The sequence below is a fragment of the Plecotus auritus genome (genome assembly GCF_963455305.1).
Source record: "Plecotus auritus genome assembly, chromosome: 12".
NCBI classification, from domain to species: domain Eukaryota; kingdom Metazoa; phylum Chordata; class Mammalia; order Chiroptera; family Vespertilionidae; genus Plecotus; species Plecotus auritus.
The window spans coordinates 23,865,844-23,887,679 of record NC_137778.1 but is presented as its reverse complement, the minus strand read 5'-3'; the positions used below and the strand labels follow the sequence as shown (position 1 = coordinate 23,887,679).

General features: G+C 43.7%; 1 protein-coding gene across 4 annotated transcripts in view; it reads right to left on the bottom strand.

The window, feature by feature from the left end:
* Positions 1-21,836, bottom strand: part of ASTN1 (astrotactin 1) — a 289,500-nt gene that overhangs the window by 54,338 nt on the left and 213,326 nt on the right. For all 4 annotated transcript variants that reach the window (XM_080647395.1, XM_080647393.1, XM_080647392.1 and 1 more), the window contains 6 exons: positions 21,274-21,424; positions 13,129-13,295; positions 9,533-9,727; positions 8,029-8,156; positions 2,480-2,584; positions 446-634 (listed from right to left, as the gene is read on the bottom strand). In XM_080647395.1, the coding sequence (XP_080503521.1) occupies positions 446-634; positions 2,480-2,584; positions 8,029-8,156; positions 9,533-9,727; positions 13,129-13,295; positions 21,274-21,424 (935 nt within the window). The remainder of the gene's footprint in view (positions 1-445; positions 635-2,479; positions 2,585-8,028; positions 8,157-9,532; positions 9,728-13,128; positions 13,296-21,273; positions 21,425-21,836) is intronic.

Below are 21,836 nucleotides of genomic sequence, written 5' to 3'. Positions count from 1 at the left end.
ACAGGGCGGGAGGGCAAGAGAAGGAGTTACTATTTAGCTGCTGGAAGGGGTTGCCAGTCAGTGAAGGTAGGGACTGTGGGGTGCAGGAAGTGGTGGGGAAGACTGTGGTAACCGACTCCTTCTCCTCTACTCCATAAGAACAGCTGTTGCTATGGTAGCAGAAGCATGGCGAGCGGCTGGTAAATTTTTCAAGGATTCTTCCTACAATAACTAACACAGTTTGGGCACCATCCTGAATCTAAAGTTTCCCCTGAATACCCGCATGCTGAGATTGAGTTTTAGCAACCAAACCTTGGCATTTTAAGGATGGAAACAGGGCATCAAGGCAATACCCACATTGGTCCTTCACCTACACACTCCTTAAGTCTGGTCCTATTGCACCTAGACAGCTAGGAATTGCTGTCAGACTTGGGGTATAAAATTTGTTGATGATCATGGCACTCACCTTTGCTGATGTCTTCATATTCCAGCCAGAGTCGCCGCTGGACCTGCTTGTTTGGGTACCAGATAGAGCAGGACTCCTCAAAGCCGTAGATAGCTTCCTGGATGTAGTGGTTGCCAAACTGGTCCAACAAGGCCACAAAATCCCCACGGGATGTCGCCCCATCCAGGGAGTGGAGAGCATTGCTGAGGGCTGTGGAGAAACATCACCCAAGAGTAAGAGTGAGAACTCACAATGGGGGCATCTGGGTTCCATTCAGTCCCAACTGTGGATGTCCTCTGTGGCCCAGAGTGAGTTGCAGAGCTGGCTGGGATTTATAGGTGAATTTCCAGTCAACTAAACCAGATCTTTTGTTTCCTAAACAAATTATCTATCTCTTTAAGCCAGTTGGCCATGTTGTTAATTGTACAAATTAAGCAGAACATTGCCAAATCTCTCCCCCTGCTTAAGTCAATGGTTGGTTGTTTGGGTTTTTTTTTCCAAATTATAAGTCGTGACATTAAATCAATTTAGCCAGTTCAAATAATAGCATTTGGGGGGAAAAAAGAGAAAAAGAATAGCATAGTCTAAAATAGACACTCAAATACCAGCAGAGAACATTTCTCATCGTAAGATGAAGTATCACTTCATGGAACTTCTGTTGTATGTGGGAGTGTGCCTTTCCCAGACTTGCTCTCCCTGTTTAAGAGAATTATATTTGTCTGAAAAATAACCTGTGGCAAATTTTCTGAATCCGATGCCTGCTGACCCTGGCCAGCTCTCCACAACACTTCTTTCATCTAGTCCTGCACACCTGTGTCCTATTAGTAAAAGGCAGAGCCTGGTCCAGGCATGAGACCCCAAGTCCACATCAATGAGATGCCAGGGGCCGTTCTGATATGCACAGTCCCTGTGTTGGGTAGGGCCTATACAGCCGGAGTCTCCTAGAATGAAGAGGGGCTTAGTTCTTTCTTGGTGTTTTCTGACCTGCAGTCGACTTCAGTAAGATCCCAATCCCAATCCCTTCTTGCCAAGAACTTTTCACAATAAGAAATAAAAAGGTCAGAGTCCTTTCTGTCCTCTGCAGATGTTCTCTACCCTTAATGCATTTCTTTCTATGTGCACAGAGCCTTATTTTTTGTGAGCATATGTCTCTCTGCTCTTCATAACTGCAGCTAGCCTCTACCCTTTCTCTCTCTCCTGCTGGCCCCTAAGCTCTGCCTCCCCATTATTGACCCCAAGACAGCGCTCCCTTGTCTTGTCAGCCTGTGCCAACAATACCATCTGAATCTAGTTAGCCTTCCACCTAACACAGAGAAGCCAGATTCTGTAGCATAAATGTCCGGTCTGGTACATTCCTTAGGCGCCCTCAGAGGACAGAGTTGAATAATGTTCTCCTAGTCCATGGATGAAGCAGAATAGAGACATAGACCTATATTAAGGCCATATTTACAGAAATGTTCTCTTTTGCAAATTGTACAATTTTCTCTTTTGCAAATTGTACAAATTAGAACTGTTCAAATGCTAGGAAAACTTGATTCAAGGCATTTACCACTAAGAGTTGAAGAATACTTGTACAAGGCACCTCACTGTTCTGTTTTAGAATAATTTTTCCTAAGTTTCAAATTCACTATTCCTTAACTTACTACCATCCAGCTATCTGTCTATCATCTGTTTTGCTTACGTGCTGTTTAGGAATTGTAAGCTATTTTCTATTTTTCCTTCCCCCAACCCTCTTTCTTGCTTCTTTCCTTCATTGTATGAAACCTCTAAGTTTGCTCCTTGCAATTGGAACAAAGTGATAAAGTAGGTGTTTATCTTCAGTGGTCCCTGCCTTGCCCTTTCCATCTCTTCTATGACCCAAGATAAAATTTGCAATTTAATCCATCATTAGAAAAGGGTCTGCTTCCAGCCATTTGCCCTGAAAGGTGAGTCCGACTGAACTGATTATCTATCTCACTTAGAATGCACCTTCAACAGTGGGCTAAAACGCTGTGCCCTGGGGAAGGAACTCCCACCCTGGAGCAGGTGGGAGGGACAGAATGCTGCTGTGCTCACCCTGAGAGATGGTTGCTTGGTTGAGTTTGATGTGGTACATCACAGACCGGACCTTCCAGTGCTGCAGCACAGGGTAGCCAGACACCTCGCTGAAGTTCACCATCCCTAGGGGCAGAGGAGAACACTGGGGCTCAGTGTGTGTGATGGATTCCCAAGTCCCAAACCTACTGGGTTGGGCTGGGAGGGGGTGTGGGGGGGCAGTAAGTATGAGAAAATTTGATGGAGAGAATTTCTGGAATCATAGTCACAACAGATATCATTCACTGAACCCTGATTCTGTGCCCAGCATTTTGCTAAAACCTCTGAACCTATAAAATCATTTGATTCTTATACAATAGGTATTATTATTTGCATTTTATAAATGGGAGACTAAGGCTCAGGGAGGGTGTTTGCATAAGGGCCCTAGGCCACCAGGTGTGTCTGAGACAGGGCTGGGGTTCTTAACCATTCTGCTATAATATTCCCTTAATAGATGTATACCAAATGCTAGGCTTACTGTCACACACCACGTTTTTACTGCCTTTAATAGTTGCAGTAATTGACTTAGCTTACATACCTGATAACATTGATTTTTCCATCCCATTTAACTGATCTGTGTTCAGTATTTAAGTTTTAATTAGTCTATAGTTGGTCATGCTTATTTCTTCTTTACCAGGAGGGACAGTGTCAGCATAACTAAGTTAAGGGGCAGGGATGGCCCTCTATTGGGTGCCATTGATGTGCCAGGCAAATAAAGTGGTGATAAACACTTTATTTGTGCTCCTCCTTTTATTGGTGGGACACCTGAGGCTCCAAGAAGCCAAGTTACTCATCCAAGGTCACTCTCAAGAAACCCATCCTTGTAGCCTCTTAGTGATATTATAATGGGCTGTTCCTTTTTGAGCACCTTGGAATGGCACCCTATTTGAATTCTGGCCATTACTATAAAATACTACAGAAACAAAATAATTAGGCGATAGGTAGTAAAAACAAATAATCACCTTGCTAAGTTTAGAAAACCAATGTTATCGTAATTTCTATGCCTAATGTTTGCTATGTATATATTATAGGAATAAGTATATAGAGAGACATATGCATATTTATATGTGTGTATATATACAAATATAATGGCCATATATAAAGTAAATATAGGATATAGGAGATAGTGAGTGTGTGTAAAAAATATAATGGCAATAATACATATGTAGTGAATTATCCTGCCATTTTAACCCATGCTTCTTTCAGGTATAATCAACTAATACCTAAACTAGATGAAGAGTGGGTGAGATTAATTAGCTGCTTGTCAATGCTGATCAAATTAGGTGAGCAATTGCCAAATTTCCATTTCTATGTGAATCATATGGGAATAATTATTGGTAATATAAAAAGAAAAAAGGTCAGAAGAGGTACTTGGTGAATCAATTGCTTAAATCTAATCTTAGGCCATCAATGATAAGTTACTTAAGACTCAGAGGGTTTCAGCATTTTTTCTTTGAAATGTTCTTCTTTTAGGGCATAAAGTTTTGTGACAACAGTCATTCTACTATCTACTCTGACTTTCAACCTTTATGCTAATTTTCAAATCATATATATAAAATTCTGCTTTTACAAGTTTAAGACCCAGTCACATACCTCAAAGTCATGTTTTATTGGAACATAAAAGAGGCACGCTTTGGAGGACTGTTCTAAGTAACATGCACCCTCTAGTTAAGTCAGTTCATCACCTTGCTGTGATTTTGAAAAGTCTAATAATAAAAAAATAGCAAGCCCACTAAATAAAGGTTTTTCAATATATTATAAAATGTTCCCTTTAATTGAATTGTTTCCTAGTGGGACAAGAGGAGCAGGAAATCAGGAGATGGGTGTTCGAACACTGGCCATGGGCGAGGGGGTTCTGACTCCAAGTCTGGAACCTGAGCTTCCTCTCTCTGATCACCTGGTTAGAGGATCTCTGGGTTCCCAGTTGTTGTTTTTTTAATCTATAAAGCTAGAGGCTTAGCTGGGATGACCTAGTCCTTCCTTCTCAATTCTGTGATTCCAATCAGGCTTTGTGACTTTGGACTAGGCAACTCGTGTTTTACAGTTTTCCTATCTGGAAGGTGGGATCGTGATTATCTTACCTGCTTTATAGGTAGGCTATCAGAACAGAATTACGTTTCGGGTATAAAAGTACGTTGAGAAAAGATAAATTACTGTATGGAACATGGCTTCCAAAATGTCACCTCTACCTCACCTCACTCATCACCCCTAATTATGTGAACCTGACATTTCTTAATTGATGCTTTTGTTATAAATATCTAGAACAACAGAGGAACTAAAAAATACAGGAAGCACGAATGTAGAAGAGTAGAGAAGGATGAGTGTCCCACATTCACCCAGGGTGAGCCAGACATCTGAACTGCTGCATTACTTAACTGCCAAACAGCGATTCTACTTAATGCGTTTATGCCAGAGCACAGACAGGGAAACGGTTACATAACTGTGCTGCTCGGCAGATGTTGTTCTGTGCCCACTTACAGATAATATTTCCATTATTTAAAAAGAAAGGGATATTTTAAAGTAGATACACTTTTCAGCTGAGTCACAGAGTTATTTCTCAGTGTGCCCTTGGCATTGCAGATGGCTTGAGTTAATTTATTTTATTGTTATTTGGAATACATTTCTGAATGACTCTTTTTTTTCAAACAAAGTATCTCCGACTAATGTTTCCTCCAGAATAAACATTAATTTTTTCCTTAACTATGCCTGAAAAAAAAGAATAGATTTATGTGAGAGGAAGAAAGGAAGAAAGAAAGGGAGGGTGAGAAGGAGGGAAGGAGGGAGGAAGGAAAGAAGAAAGGAAGGAAGCTTTCTTCTATTATTTATTTGAAATGTCAGGGGATATATTATCACCAAAGTCTGTTTCCTTTGGTTGACCTTTAAGAAGTTCCTAAAGAGCCCAGAACTCTAGATCTTCATATTGCTTTAGCAACTGTGATGCCCAATAGGCCCACGAGTGGGGACAGCAGCCTCGTCTACCTCCTTGGTCTGCCCCTGCTCTCTCTTCTTTTCCTTAATTAAGAGACTGAAAATACAAATAGATGATGGCCAGATCATATGTAAAAACAGAACTCTGACCCAGAATCTGCAGCAATCAGCCCAGAAAACCAACCTATTATCCATAGTAATCAGCCCAAGAAGCGAGTCTGCTATCCTACATCAGATCTGTAGGAAGTCAGAGCACTATCTCTAACAACCAGTCAAGGATTCCAAACAGGAACACTGTGAAAGTTGGCCCAACATGACCAGGACTTGATTAATAACTGACAGATTCCCAATTTTTTTTCTTGCTTCCAACTTAGGTCCAACCAGAGAATGCCAAATATGTCCCCCTAAACACTCACATAGAATGCCATACTCCTGGGTAGCTGGCCCACTTATTGCCAACAGCTCCCTCAGGGCTCATCTGGTCTCTCTTCCTCCCCTCTAAAGTTCTCCTCCCCTCCACCTGCCCATCTGTCTCTTCCAAGATGAAGTGATGGCAGCTGACTCCCATACTACAGACTCTATAGTATGGAGCAAGCTATGAATAAACAGCTTTCACCTGTTTTCATCTGGTTAGTCTTCATTTATTTCCACACAACTTATTATATGAAAAAGGCTGGTAAAGCTCAGCCTTAACTGTTATTTTGATAAAGGGGGAAGCAATCAGCAAGATAAAATACACAAGTTCTCTCTCAAGGCCAGGGAAATGAAAGTGATCTGTATGGATACCCTGCATTTTTTGCCTCCAACATGCCAAATCAGGCAAGATCTGAGGGCACAGGGAGAAAGAAGGTTCTGTTGTGGCTGATGACCGAATTCATATCTTCTTATTTCCAAACATGTTCTTATGTTTCTCAGATTTATCCACCCACTCCTTCCCAAAAAGCTTCAGGTAGTATCCAGGACTACTCTGTGTCCTCACAGCCTGGCGACCCAAGTACAGTCTCACCTACACAGTAAGTTATAACGCATGAGGTCGTGGTGGGTCTTTAAATGGAAGCCTGGTTGCTTTTCACTGGTGTGGAGCCTGTCCTATTTGTGTGTGCATCTCACACCTCCTTTACCAGGTAATTTACAGACACCTGGCAAGTGTTTCTCAGCAAATGAAGTGTAAGCAAGACATCGAGATTCCCCAACACCAGAGATGTAGGCTTTAGGGACAAGCCCAGAGGCTGCGCTGTACTTTTTTCATTTTAAGGTCTGTGTGTGTGTGTGAGTAGTTGTCTTTTAGAGGGGAACTAATTTCAATGAGATTTATTTCTGGTCCAGATATATCTAATTGTTTTCTCTCTTGTTCCCTCTCCTCTCCCCATAGGTAAAACACTATTTGGTAGTTTGAATGTACATATTTTCTTTCTCACTTGGTTATTTATTTATTTAACAAATATATATATCTCACTGTGTATCAGCAATTGTTCTATAAACTTTACAAATATTAATTTATTTATTCCTCATATCAATCCTATAAGAAAGATAATATTCATTTTTACAGGTAAAAAAAACTGAGGGACAGAGAAGGTCAGTAACTTGTCCAAGATTACACAGTCAGTGTAGAGTTGAGCCCAGCTGTCAGGTTCCAGAGCCTTCGCTATTAATCACTATGTACACTACCCCAGACAGACCTATTTCTAATTCTATCCAGGTCTAAACTAAAATGTTGAACATAACTCAATATCTGGAAGAGGCTTGCCCCCAGCACAATCCATTCCTCAGAAAAGGAAGGAAAAAGGGGAGGAAAAAGTAAAAAATAAGAAAGTCATAGAATGAGGAAGGAAGAGTAGTAATGGAGAAATGAGCGAAGCCAGTAAAGAAATTGCGCTTACATCCAGCCTTCCAGCACATGACGCTGGGTTCCTGGTTAGTTGCCCCTTAGGGTCCATGGTACCCTTTGAAATGTCTTCTTTGGTCCATGAGGTGCTAACTGGGGATCTTCACAGGCACAGAAAGAAGCAGCTTCCCCTGAGGTTCTTGCCTCTTCCCATAAACCCTTCCCTTAGTTCCATATGAGCCAGGAGAAGATGCCACTGGGCTCAGAACAGCATTGTGGCAGGTGTTGCTCCATCTTATGATAAGGCATGACCCAAGAGGCTGCATTGTCTGAAGTCATACAGCTAGAAAGTAGCAGAGCTGGGATTCTGACCCTGGGTCGTTGGACCACTCTCACACTGCCCCACAGTACTTGGCAATGACAGACATTCAGGCCACAGTAACCTGCACCTTCTCTCTGCCTCTGCTATGACCTGGCCATGCCCTCTAAACCCCTGAGAACTCTGATCTCTCATCTATTATCCCATCTGATTCAAAGCATCCCAGTGAGACTAGCAGGAAAGGTATTATTATGAGTATTTTACAGATGATTATATAATAATAAAGGCAATTTTACTGACAATCCTACCAGTATTCAGTTTTAGGACTGAGCTTCATTGTGTATTAAGGAAATCACTGGCTTCGAAACCAAATAAGTGAGGTCAAGAGTCTTCGTTTTATGAGACCCTGGGGAGCCACCTGGTGTCTGCAGGGTAAGTGAGAGCAGGTGGCATACTTACCAGTCAGAAAGTCAGGGTCAGGGGTGGGCTCTGAGATTTCCTCCAGGCACTGGTTCTCCAGCGGGACAGTGGCCACCACAAGGCCATCTGGCAGCTGCTGGTCTAAACCTCGAGCAAAGTTGTTTTGCCTGGAAATGGAGGCAGACATTCATTTCTGAGTGTGCAGATGAATCCCACTCCTTAGTGCGAAATCCTTATCTCAACCCACAATGGAAAAATTCTTTCTGGACCAAAAACTCCCCTCATTCTGAACCCCACTTAATGTACATGTTTGGAGTAGGACGTGGGTGTGAGAGGTAGGGTGAGGGCTGGGGAGATTAGAAATAAACCAGATAAAAAGGTTTGCTCGGAAGAGAGACATTCTTTCTTCCCATCCCTGTCCCTATTCCCCAATACCCTCTGCGTGAGACCTGTGTGTATGCGGTCTCATTTCTAGATTACACAGAAGACCCCCGCCACCACAAGAATGGGTATGACACCTCCCTGCTTCCTGTTGGCAAGGTCCCAGGCAAAAAGGGAAATATAGTGAAGTCTACTGTCTAAAAGTGACTCCAAGAACTGGCTTGGAAATTTATTCTCGGTTTGCTCATGTGAGTCTAGGTTCAGGTTGCTATGAACTGCTCGTCCATATCACAATGGTTTCATCACACTTATCACCTCCCAAAGCATGAGTTCTGAGGAAGGTGTATTCAAGTAGCCTTAAGATGGAACAGAAAAAGGGGTCAAATGCAGAATCTCCTAGAAATAGTCTAAATCAATGGTTTGAAACATTTTGTTCTGGGACCCCTTTACACTCTTAAAAATAACTGAAGGTCCCAAGGTACTCCTGTTTATGTGGATTACCTCTATCAATATTTACCCTATTGGAAATAGAAGAATTTTTAAAATATTTATTAATTTATTGGAAAATATCAATAATAAAGCCATTAAACATTAACATATGCTATACAACGTAAGAGGAATAGCATTGTTTTACATTTTTTTGCAAAGTTTTATAATGTGTGACTTAGAAGACAGCTGAATTCTCACTTCTGCATTGAACTTACTGAAATATATTTGTTTGGGTTGAAGTATACAAAGAAAACCCAGTCTCTGTATTTGGAAAAGATAGGGCTCTATCTCCTGGAAGGACTTCAGGGATGCTCAGGGATACTTGGACCATACTTGAGGACTGCTACTCTAGACTGACTCACACACTGTTTCTTCTACTCAGAAGGAAAATAGAACCTGAGCATTTTGTGGAGGGTTCCACAGAAAATCTTCCAGTGCCTGCTGGGCAAGATAAAAATTTATTTCATACTTCATTGTTCACGCAGAGGAAGCACAGTTCTCGAACTCTGGAAGGAGGAATGCAGACTTGGAAAAGACCATGGGAAGGAACATAACCTGTCCTTTTAGGATCACATTTATCTCGCTCCAAGATGTAACATGTGATGCTAACTAAAGCTCTTAGGAGGAAGATCTAGCAGCCCTGAATAATCAATTATACAGACTTGAGGTTCACCTGAATGTTCCTTTCAGCACTTGTCCAGAAGCTACTTCCTTGGAATGGTTGTTGTAACCAAAGAACATCTCCCCAAAGAGCGTCTGGTTCATGGGAAGCTCCCTGCTTTCCCCACAATCGCCTCCTTCTGGGCAGGTCTCTGAGACAAGTTGGCAAGAGCGTCCATCCATACCCAGCTTGTAATCCTCAATGCACCTGACACAGTGGAAAACTCGAGAAGTTAGTCCATCAACGAGCTGTGCAGTCAACTCAACTCAATTGGTTGGGAGGAAATGCCTTTGGGAGTGTATTGAGTAGCTGGAGATGGTGAATATCCCAATGTGATTTTTGTCACAACTCAATTTCTTAAGTCTGTAAACCAAGTCTCCTTCCACGATGTAATCACATTGAACCTCTCACCTTACCTTTGCAGATAAATGCTTTCAGAGCTTTGGAGTACTGTCCTGTCCTCCTCTAAGTATCTGATTTCCCAAATAGCTCAAGAGATAAGCTTGTAAGTGAGTTAACACATTTAAAATCCAAGATATTTTGGAGCCTTTCTCTGGGACCATCTATATGGCCAGAACCTGCCTTTGTTTGGAGGGTAAGTAGGCAGAGAAAAAAAAAATGACACTGTACTTAAGAAATTAATGACCTTCTAAATCTGGTCCTGTGACAAGTCACTAAGAAATTAGGAAGATTGATCATCTTCCGGCTGTGTTCTGTTTGAATGTATCCAAACACAAGGTCTACCCATATTAACTCCCCCTCCAATTAAACTAAATAGCAGCTGGGTCATGGAGTGCGGCACCTCCTTGACGCCCTCCCCATTAAGCGTGTCCAGTTACTCTAATGGAAGGGCAATACTGATGCTGCCAAATATGGGTCAATGACCCAAAAGTCATTAACTGGACCTTATTTGTAGTTATATTGAGAAGACTGTAATTTGTTAGTCAAGTAAGAATTCTTTTGATAAAGCTGTCATTGAAAAAGCATATTGATTTAATATGAAGTAAACAAGATTTTGAATTTGTGGGTATTCATGGCATTAAAACACATTTTTATTACTACCTACGGTAACTGTTCTAATAAGATAAAGACTCTGTTCTATGTAGAGGAACAAATAATCATAGTTTTAAGTGGTTAGAAGCAATATTGTAATGGCAATGACACTGCCCTTTACAGGTGACCTTGAGCCAGTTTATTAAACTCTCTGAGCTTCAGTTTCCCCATCTGCAAAAGGAGGGGAAGCAGCAGCTCCTTCTTTGGGTTGTTGAGAAGACTGAAACAATGAAACTAAAGAACGTCTGTTGTGTAAGCATATAGCAGGTCCTCGTCAAATGTTTCCATCATTATTACTAACAGAGGCACAAATGTGGCTCATGTGAATGCCCCTGAACTACTTTTTCTCCCCACTTACCATTATATATTTGTGTGAGCAAGTGTGACTAGAGCTCTGACTTGGTTGTTGGATAACAATCTCAAACCAAGAACTTCTTTGTTAGGCTACATATAGTGGCTTGGAGAGTGCTGCATACACACGTGTACTGAATTCTGATTGAAACAGGGAAGGAGTCCAGTTAGGGACCTACTGCATTAGTCCAGGCAACAGATGTGATTCCAGAACCACAAAGGACTCTATGGTACCAGCCTAGGTCTGGGACAAGATAGTGAGGTGACTCCATCCTTGAGCCATATCATAGTATTTCTAAAGAATTTTGAAGCTGGCCAGTTCCCTCAGTCCACTGTGAGCATCTGGCAGATTCCCTTCCATAGGGCCCGGTATCCCCCATTCTCCTTTGTGCTCATCACCATGGGAACTCCTTTGAGGGCAGAGATCAGGTTTCATATCCTGCGATCTCCTATATTTAACAACTAACTCAGCTCTCTGCACAAACTAGGTGCTCAAATATATGTTTATGAAATAAATAAATAAAGCTATACAACTTTGGCTGAACTTACCTCTATTAACTGAGGTGGGTCAACCATAATGATAACATTATAGAGACATGAAGATTTAGATCAAGCTTCCATTTATGGAATGGGATTTTATAAGAAACTGAATTGAAAATTGCTTGCTTGCAAAGAAATAACATAAAATGAAATACAATAAAATAACATTACTATTCCATCAAATAATCTTTTCATGGTTATTAGCAACGATCTAGCATAGCTTTATTATTATAAACATTGATTTTCATTGTAAGCCTATTAGATTGTGAGATCCTTGAGGGCAAGAACTACAGGTCTTTAATCTCTGCAGCCAGGGGCCAGCATGGTTGGTGGCATAAAGGAAGCAAGCTCCCGAACAGGCAGAAAAAGGGTGGAGAGGGAGAGGAAAGGGGAGGGAAGAAGGAGGGAAAGGGAGAAGGAAGGAGAGAGGACAGGATAGACAAGCAAATGAGGGTTGTGGAAGAATTGGCCAAGGCCTGGCACGGTGGTTCAGTTGGTTGAGTGTCATCCTGTACACCAAAACGGTTGAATGTTTGATTCCCCATCAGGACACATACCTAGGTTGTGGTTTTGATTCCAGGTCAGAATATATCTGGGAGGCAACTGATTGATGTTTCTCTCTTACATCAATTTCTCTCTCTCTCTCTCTCTCTCTCTCTCTCTCTCTCTCTCTCTCTCTCAAATCAATAATAAAATATCTTCAGGTGCGAATTTAAAAAAAATGGGCCAAATTTATATAACATGAAAATGTCTTTAAATATAATTTTAGTCAGTGGTATAAATTACAATTTTAAAGGAGCTACAGAAATTCTTTAAAACCAGGAGGGCCTGAATTCTAATCTTAATCTTCCCAGTTACCAATTCCCCAATCCTGAGGGAGTCACTCACCCTCACTGTGCCTTAGTTTTCACATCTGTGAAATGGGGAGGCATTGCCTGCCCTGTCCTCCCAAACAAAATGAGCTGATCCACAGGCAAGGGTTCTTTACATGGTGGAATTGCTCTGTCTGAGGGAGGGTGGCTGCACAAAATGATGGAACTTTGGGGATAGAATTTAATTATGTCTTGCTCCTCTTCTCTGATAGTTTAGTTTCACACAATCTTTCCCAAGCTTTGGACCACTGAAAGGTTGTCACAAAACATCTAATTAACAGTTCCACAAAAGACGGTTGGAAAATTCCAGTGTAAGCAGGAAATGACTGTGGCCACTTTCCTTGTCTACAGGCGTGTGACCCAACTTTCCCTAAGGGTCCTCCCAACTCTGATTATAAAAGGGCTCCTCCTGCTCAGCTGGCATGGTGGCTCAGTAGTTGAGCATCGACCCATGAACCAGGAGGTCATGGTTCGATTCCCTGTCAGAGCAAATACCTGGCTTGCGGGCTCAATCTCCAGACTAGGGCGTGAAGAAGGCAGCCTATCTATGATTTTCTCTCATCACTGATGTTTCTATCTTTCTCCCCCTCTGCTTTCCTCTCAGAAACCAGTAAAAATATATTTAATTGTTTTTTTAAAGAAGGGCTCATCTTCCAGTCACACAGGCTCTTTTCTCAGAACCTACAGGCTGGCCTCGGGTGACCAGATTATTCAGAAATTTTTTAAATTGGATTTAGCACTAAAGTCTCCCATCCAAGCAAACCAGTTGGCCTCATGGGAAGCTTAACTCACCCACAGAACATGAAGATGTTGTAAAAGGTGGGGTCGTCCTGGAAGGGTGCCACCTGCTGGAGACACAGCTGCTCACAGCCGCCATTGAAGCCGTCGGAGCAGTCCACCCCAATGTGGCGGTCATAGCAGCCAGAACTATCCTTCATGGGGCTGAGTCCGGAAGGGCACTGGCACAATCAGAAAGCATCCACACAGGCGGGTGAATCAGGGGGGTGGGTTCTCTAGAAACTGGCGTGTAGCTACTATTTTAACTGGAGTGTGACCCCTATTTTAACACTCACCTTGAAACCATTAACATTGTCAAATAATAAAGAAATTCCCCTCTACGCTGGATTATGTTTAAAAGCAAGTGACCTTTTGACACCTTGCTTCGGCTCTCTGGGCACAGACCACACACATTTGCATTAAAGTCAATTCCTCCAAACAGGCTGGAAGGGAGCATTGTAATAAGACAGAGGAGGTGTTCCGGCCTCCCAACTGGGCCTGGGGCTGGCAGAAGCTTGGACGTGATGGGCCAGAATTAAAATACATTAGCAGAGATTCCTTTGCGCTGGGGCAAGGGAGTGTTCTGCTTGGATTTAGTATCAATAGGACTTTTCTAAAAAGTGTCTAAAGCATTTTGTCACATTGATACCAGACACCAGTGTTGGGGGGAACAGAAGGAGATAGGGCGTCCAGCCAGGAGGAGAGTGTGGACTTCTTCTGACCTTGGAGGGAGGTTTGACTGCTTTCCTGGTGGGAGTGGCCATACTCATGGCCTTTCCTGCGGAAGGACACCCCTGTGGAAGACACACAGACGTGAGCGCCCGTAAGTGTTTCCCTTGGGTTTGGACTGTATGTATCCCAGTGCCCTGGGTACTGTTAATGTGGGACAATGAGCTTTTCTGCATTGCCATGCCCTCAATAATCACCCCCAAACAAAGGAGAGAAGCCAGGAACCATGTCAGCCAGAATCTGGGTAACATGGTAAGCAGTAAGAATCTCACACGGCATCCATCTTACTCACTGAACATCCCCTTGAGGTAAGCAGGGTGACCATCCCCAATTTTATACATGAAGAAGCACAGTACAGAGAGCTTAACTTCCCAAAAGTCACACAGCTGGTCATGGCAGGACCACCGGTAGTCCATGATTTAGTTGCTCCATCTTTGGCTTATATCCCAATCAGCCTCTCATACAACAGTCACCCTTCACCACTTACTAGGACCCCCCAGCTATGCTATGTGCTTTAGGTACTTCACCTCATAGTGCCATGTATTATTCTCATTTTAATAGATGTGGAAAGCACTAACACAGCCAATTAATGCAGGGACATCTCACTGCACTGGACTCCATATAGAAGTCAATGGCTACGCTTTGCCATCCTGCTTCTGTCTGTGCACCAGATCCTGCACATGCACATTACAGTTGATTCTTCCCAACAGGCTGGAAGGGTATAGATGACTTGCCCAAAGCAAGGCAGTGAATATGGGGCAGAGCTGGGGTCTGTCTAGATCTGACCTGTTCTTAATGGCTGTGCTGTCAGCTACCCAACACACTTCTCCAAAACCAAAACCAAACCAAAAACAACTTTCAAAACTCAGAGAAACAGTATTAAACACCCCCTCTGTCCTGTCACCTGGCTGCCTCTTCTTCCTGGCTGCCAAGTACCTTGGCCCAGTAGTGGGGCTGTGGCAGGTGCAACTCTAAACCCACCTCCCCTCCTCCCTGCTTCCCACTTGAAGATCACAGCAGGATGTACACTGTTTGCTGACGCTGATTCCGCAATTTCCCAAACAAACAGCCCCGCTGTGGGCCTTCCAGGCTCCCAGCCCGGTCCATCCCTTCTCCCCCTGCAAAGCCAGCTAGAGTGCCGGAAGGTGACAGCATTTAAGGAAGTTTCCAAGGGCTGCCTCATGCTGGGCAAACCGAGATGCTCCAGATGATGGTAAACAAGCAAATGAGGCAGCTGAGGATTGCACCCCACATTTTGTTAGCCCCCCACCCATCCACTTCCTTGGCCACCCAGCTGTTAAACCAGATGTGCTACCAGAAGGGAGCTGGCATCACCCTGTGAGGCAGCCCAGGCACACAAATGTGGGTCTTGAAAGAGAAGTTTGATTGGAATTAAATGGGCTGCACTGGTTGCCATGAGTTTTTTTTTTTGTTTGTTTTTTTTCTATAAAGCTTGAGAAACATCATCAGAATAGAGAAAAAGCCAGTCCTGTCATTCCACCTCACATGCTTTCAATCCTTGGACCAGCTAGCTGTCTCAATCACCACCAGGGCTCCCATCTCCTCAACTACCTCCTTTCCCCAGAATGCTCCATTAAGCATGGTTTCGGACAAAAACTTCACCAAATGAAACTCGAGCAGGCTTTATTCCAGAACTCCAAAATCAGGCACATCCACACCTTGTGTGGCCTTGGTGTTTAGATGACATTGGTGTGTCAAGTGGGACTACCTGGTATTTACACTTTCTTAGGAGATTTGAAGAGAAGACAGAGTTAGCTGCCATGCAGCTTCCCAAGTGTGAGAAAACCTGGGTTACCTGGAACCCATAAAGAAATATAGTCAATGTGTTGACAAAATAAATCAATCCTGTAGGTTTGTTCATCTGATTGTTTTAAGCAACTCCCGGAGAACATTCTGACATCATTTATGGATTTGTATCTTCAGCCTAATATTCATATTCTCTCTCTCTCTCTCTCTCTCCCCCTCCCCACCCTCTCTCTCTCTCTCTCTCTCTCTCTCTCACACACACACACACACACACACCATATTATCGTGTATATATTTATAGGACAAAACACTGCAAACTGCCCAGAGCATGACCTTGAAGACAAGGCAAGATCCTCAATCCCTGAAAAAGATGCAATTATCTTTAGTTCAGTGTAACTTACTTGGGCTGCAGTTGAGAGTAAAACATTTTTGAAATTATTCCCAGAAAAGAAAAAAAAGAAAAGCTGAAACCAAAGATAAGAGTTTTCTTTTTAACTCTTGCTGAACCAGAGTCCTCACTTCCCAAGGAGGCTAATCATTCAATTTTCTCATGGTGTGAGTTTCTTTTTACCTAAATGTGCCTTGTGCTATCATATTCACATGCATTTTGGGTTCCTCAAAATCTATATATAAATACAAAGACACTGCATGCTCTACACCATGCCCTCTTCCTAGAAGTGTCTGAGCCAGAGGCCAGCCGCCAGGAGAGAAATCCTGCCTCCGCAAGGGAGGAGCTGTCTTTCCTCTTGGCGAGTGCTGGCCATTCTCTTCCCTGGCGTGTGGACAATCCCTCCATTTATTCCTTGAAAGAGGACTGTTTGCTCAGGAGGGAGCCCCAAGGTCACACACTAGCTCTCACTGCACAGGTTATATTAAGCAGTCCCAGAGCCTTTATAAACCACAGGCTCCACAAGAAAATTCTCTCTATTATGGCAATAGCCCTCCCCCATCAAGAAGGTCTAATAAGAAGGACTTATATGCATGTATATAAGAGTAACCAATGGATTCAAAACATGGGGGGGGGGGTGAGGCATGTATGGGAGTGGGGTGGGGGGGGGCAATGGTAAGATATGTACACATATAATACCTTAATAAAAAAAAAAAAGAATTCATTTCACTAATAAAAAAAAAAAAAAAGAAGGTCTAATAAATGAACTGCAATTTCAGTGACCCCTAAAATATACAAGGTTAATCATCTTTCATGAGATGCTCATGGCTTTTTGACTTATTACGGGTCTGAGGCATAATTTGCTAATGAGTTTAAAATTATTTTCTCCATTCAACTGCTTTTCTTCCCCGTCTTTTCCTTCTTTTTCTACCAGTGGTTATGGAGTTGATTAATCACTCAAGAGTCTAGTCAAATGTTGCCAAGCCTGAGACACGCACATCTGATGCAGAGTATGAGCTGGGTGTTATGGGCAAAGAGCATGAGTGATGGACGCTGGAGCATGTTTGGGGCCCTGGGAGAAGAGGAACCCCTTTCCATATCTGAGCCAGCCTCGCCTTACCTGGGGGACTCAGAAAACATACAACTATAATTCCTACTCGAAACAGGTTCTCTTTTCCTACATGGCACTTTTATTCCTTTCATAAATAGCAATTTCCCGAATTTTTCATGAGTCTGACTTGGAAGCCTAAGGCATGCAGGACTTCTCCAAAGGGGAAAAGTTAGAAGGAATTAAATGTGAGTTTCAGATTCCTGCCCCTGAATTGCTGAAAGTCTCTGACTCACACTCTTCTGCTTCCTGTCCTACAGAGAGGAAGAGGTAGGGTCATCTGTAATGAGCTCTGTACATCTGTGCTCCAGGAAAGGTGAAATGACACATTTGGTGGAAAACCACTGTGGACAGCATGTGGACAGAAGGGCGACGGGATCACTGTGTAATTCAAAGCTCATTAGATCGTAATGATCTGGAAGCGAAGGTCATGTGTCCAACACGAGAAAGCTGGACAGCTGACCTCTTGCCTTCCAAGGCCACAGTCCCTCACCTAAGCACACGCAGACATGTCACAAAGCAAGGGCATTTGGGGGCCACTTACACGGTGCGTGTGAAGATGAGGAAGGAGCAGTACAGAGTGGGCTTTCCACTGTATTTTCGCATTGGAAAGCATTTCCAAACTTTTTTTATTTTATTGATTTTAGAGAGAGAGACAGAGAAACAGAGACAGACACTTGTTTGTTGTTCTACTTATCTATGCATTCATTGGTTGATTTTTGTATGTGCCCTGACTGGAGATCAAACCCACAATCTTGGTGGATGGAGATGATGCTCTAACCAACTGAGCTACCTGGCCAGGGATCCAAAGTTTCAAGCGAAGTTTTATATTAATTTTAATAGGTGGGCTTGATATGAATAAAAATGCCTTGGTTATAGCTGGGAATGGCTAGACTACAGTCCTGCCTACCGAGTCTGCTCCAATCCATACTACCATCTCTGAGTGGTGTCCCCCAAGGATGTCTGCAACATAATCTCCGAACCTGTAAACGTGCCACCTTATATTTGACAAAAGGGGTTTTGCAGATCAAGTTAAGGCTTTTGAGATGGGAGATTATACTGGATTACCCATGTGAGCCTGATGTAATCACATGAGTCCTTAAAAGTGGGAAGGGGCACAGAAGAGAAGAGAGAGGACTGAAGAGTGGTCAGAAAAATGCAATGGGACAGCTTTCAGGATGAAAGAAGGGGCCATTAGCCAAAAAGAGGTGGGCGGCCTCCAAAGCTAGAAAAGGCAAGGCAATGGTTTGCCCCCTAGAGCCTCCTGAAAGAAATGCAGGGGGGCAGGGGGCACTGGCATCTTGAATCTAGCCCAGTGAGACCCATGTTGGATTCGCACCTACAGAGCTGGAAGATATAGATGAGTGTTGTTTTATGCCACTAAATCTGCAGTTAATTTGTTGCAGCAGCAACAGGACACTAATACAGTAACTTTGCAGAACCCCAATGGGCTCCACAGACAGAGAATGGATGCTCTTGTGCCTTTCTGGCAGGACCCAGTTATCAGCGGTGGGTGGCTGACCTCTGCTCTGGGAACCCTTCCAAAGGGTCAGCAAGCTCTACTTTTGGAGAATGTTCTGGTTTGGAACAGAGAGGCTGTGGCTTGTACAGGCCTGTGCCTTTCACGGGGATCTGTTTTCTGTCCTCAGAGATCATATAAACAACAGGGCAATTAACCGGGTAGCAATTAACCTGTGGGAGCCCATGCAGAACTGAGAAACATGTTGGCAGCTGAGGTGAACCAAGCCCAACTGTCTGCATTGCATTCAACAGGAGGATAGGAGGTACACGCTGTCTCTTCCCACATCTCTGCTCCTTTCCCAGGTTCCTGAAGGGTCAGTGTATTCTGAGTTCATCCTCTCTTTTTATAAAATATGCCTTTCTTGAGCAGCCTTTCAGCTCAGTGGCCAGAGAACGGAATGTCAGGGTTTCTGTGAGAGGAGAAAGGCAGTTGGTACAGCTGATGGCTTTGTCCCTGGTCCACCTCCAGAGGACATGGGACTGCTCTGCTACACAGCAGGGCTTGAGGAAGGTGTGGATGCCCAGGAGAGTCAGGGCAGCTCAAAGTCAAGTTCCTAATCTACTTCTCAGCAGGGGTACAAGAACCAGGATGCAGCACATCAGCTCTCAACCCACCAATCCACCTGCATCTGGGATCATGTGCTTTAGAACCAATGGAAAACATTCAATTGAAAGACTTGCCAGTTGGTTTGGCCTCACCTCCCTCCAAGAGCCACGTGGACCAGTGACTTCAAAGTATTATGCTAATACCAAGCCCTGGCATAACTGGGTGACTTTCTGCAGTGGCTCCAATTGTTACTGCAAATGCATATTCATCAGAACTATTCCTGCTAGCTCTGTCTCACAGACCAGTGTTAAAAGTACAAGAATACATCAGCACAGCTCCGTGCCAAGTAAAGGGGCTAGGATCACCTATAGAAGGCTTTTGACAGGCAAATCCTTAGGGGCTCAGGAAAGGGGCAGAGCAGTGGGAAGGGATGGAGTCTATCCACGTGCATGTGTGTGAGTGCGTGAGCATGCACAAACTCTTATGGGGCTGGCATGGAATGTGCACAAACAGTGTTTTAGCACTTAGAATGACCCAAGAGAATAATGTAAAATGATAGGTTGAAATCTGGATGACGAAGACATGCAGGCTGAATAGTAAAAAAATTTTTTAAAGTGTCTCAGCTGGGACTCCATTACAGTGAAATTATATCCTGAGGGACCCAGTTGGGAAGCTCACTGCCTAGATAGTGGAAAGTGGACCAGCCACAGGGAGAGGAACATGGACTGACCTCTTGGCTGCCTTCAGAAAACTTGGCCCAAAGAGCATTTTCCTTTGTACTTTTCCTGATAGTCCGATCTCTTAACTTTCCCCTCTCTTTGATGGATCTGCCAAGTTCTCCACCTACCTGCTCCTTAGCTTGCTTTCTTTCCCTTTTCCTTTCTTCATTATCTCTCCCTTCTCAGATAAGTCAGGCCCCTGTCACCTGCTGCCTAATCTGTGAAAGCCTGGGAGGCTCCAGGCTGGAGAGAGCCCCACCTGGATTCCAGGTACATGCCCATCTTTGATGGCGAATGGCTCCCTGAACAGAGCAGGTGCTCAAAGATGGGGAAAAGGAGGGTGTGAACGCTGAAATCGGTCCAGCGTCCTCATAGCTTGCTCCTGCTCTGGGTCCCGACAAGAGCACAACTGTCAGACTTGGAAGTAAGACGAGGCACCACATCCTCCCCAGAGATGAAAGCCCTGGCCCTGCCATGGAAACACAACAGGGCTACGTGTCTCAATGAATCATCTTCCCTCTCCTTCATGCCCACTTCATGCCTGGCTTTCCTGCCTTCTTTCTCCACCCCTCCCCCTCTCTGAGAGGACTGCATCATTCTGCCCTTAAAAGAAGAAAGTGCTGGAAACAGACAGTAGTGCTGATGGGCATGAAAATGACAATATAAAAGCACCAGCAGCTGATGGCTCACTCTGCCCCACCCCCATTTGCCTGTGTGGTTCAATCAGTCTTCATATCCATGGCATGGGAGATACCCCAGTCCACTGTAGCCCAAATAGTCTTCCTAGTTCATAGCATCACATATTTTATAGGTATACAAAGTCTATACAGGTGATAAAGTAAAAAACCACCTTTCCCAAGGTAGGAGTTCATTGCCATGGTCTCAAAAGGGACACCTTTTTATTTTTTCTATATCATTCTTGGCATATTTTATCTAGGTAGATTTTTCCTAAAATTCTCTATTACAATCAGTGTGATATGAGTCTAGGCAAAGTTATTTTTTCCCCCCTAGAATTTCCTATTAGAGTAAATACAGTCTATTTCCTATTAGAGTCAATATCATACTATTAAGCAGTTAACTAGTTCTCAAATTGTTTGGGGGTATTCCTCACAGAAAGAACCATGGTATATAATTCAGGAGATTGCTCTTGGATAGCTACAGGTCACCTATAGGTGCTCTATAAATGCTCCTTGACTTATTGACTGGTGATTAGCGTCTCATCTCTGTCAGGAGGAGATTCATAGTTTAGACTAGATGGCAGCTACAATGAGGGAGCATTCTCGAACCTCTCTTTTAATCATAGTGTATTTTCATCTGTATATATGCATTGTGTCTTATACTGTGCCCCCTCCCCATTACAATCTCAAAAGGGCAGACCTACCACACAACCAGTAGAGTCCAGCTTGCGATCTGAGATGCAACGGAAGTTCTTACTGCAGCCCCCATTGTCCTTGCTGCAGTCCCGCACTGGCCCGAAGGAGTCGAGGAGCACCTCCAGGCTGTCAAAGGAGGACGAGGTCATCAGCTCCTCTCTGTGGGGAGAACACAGGGACATGGGAGGCATCAAAAGGACTCCAGGCGCAACAAGTAGCATCACAATCCATAGTCCTACCTGGCCAGCCAGGTCATGTCTTACTCCCTCATAAAAATTCGGGATCAACCATACTCTGAGCCTTGAGCTAACAAATTACAGACATTCTCCATATTTGGGAGCCAAGCCAACCCTGAAAGGCCTGGTCAAAGAAGGTCTCACCTTGGGCTAGGAAATTAACATGTTATCCCCTGTCGGTCCTTAGGGGACCTGAGAAGTGCTTACAAATTCTACTTTTATGTCTTCTCCCTGTGCCTGAGCCTTGGGGTGTGCAATGCTGACCCAGATAGAGGAGATCCTGGCACTGCATAGAGGGAATGTGAAGGCAGCTGCCAAGCTCTCTTTACAGCTTG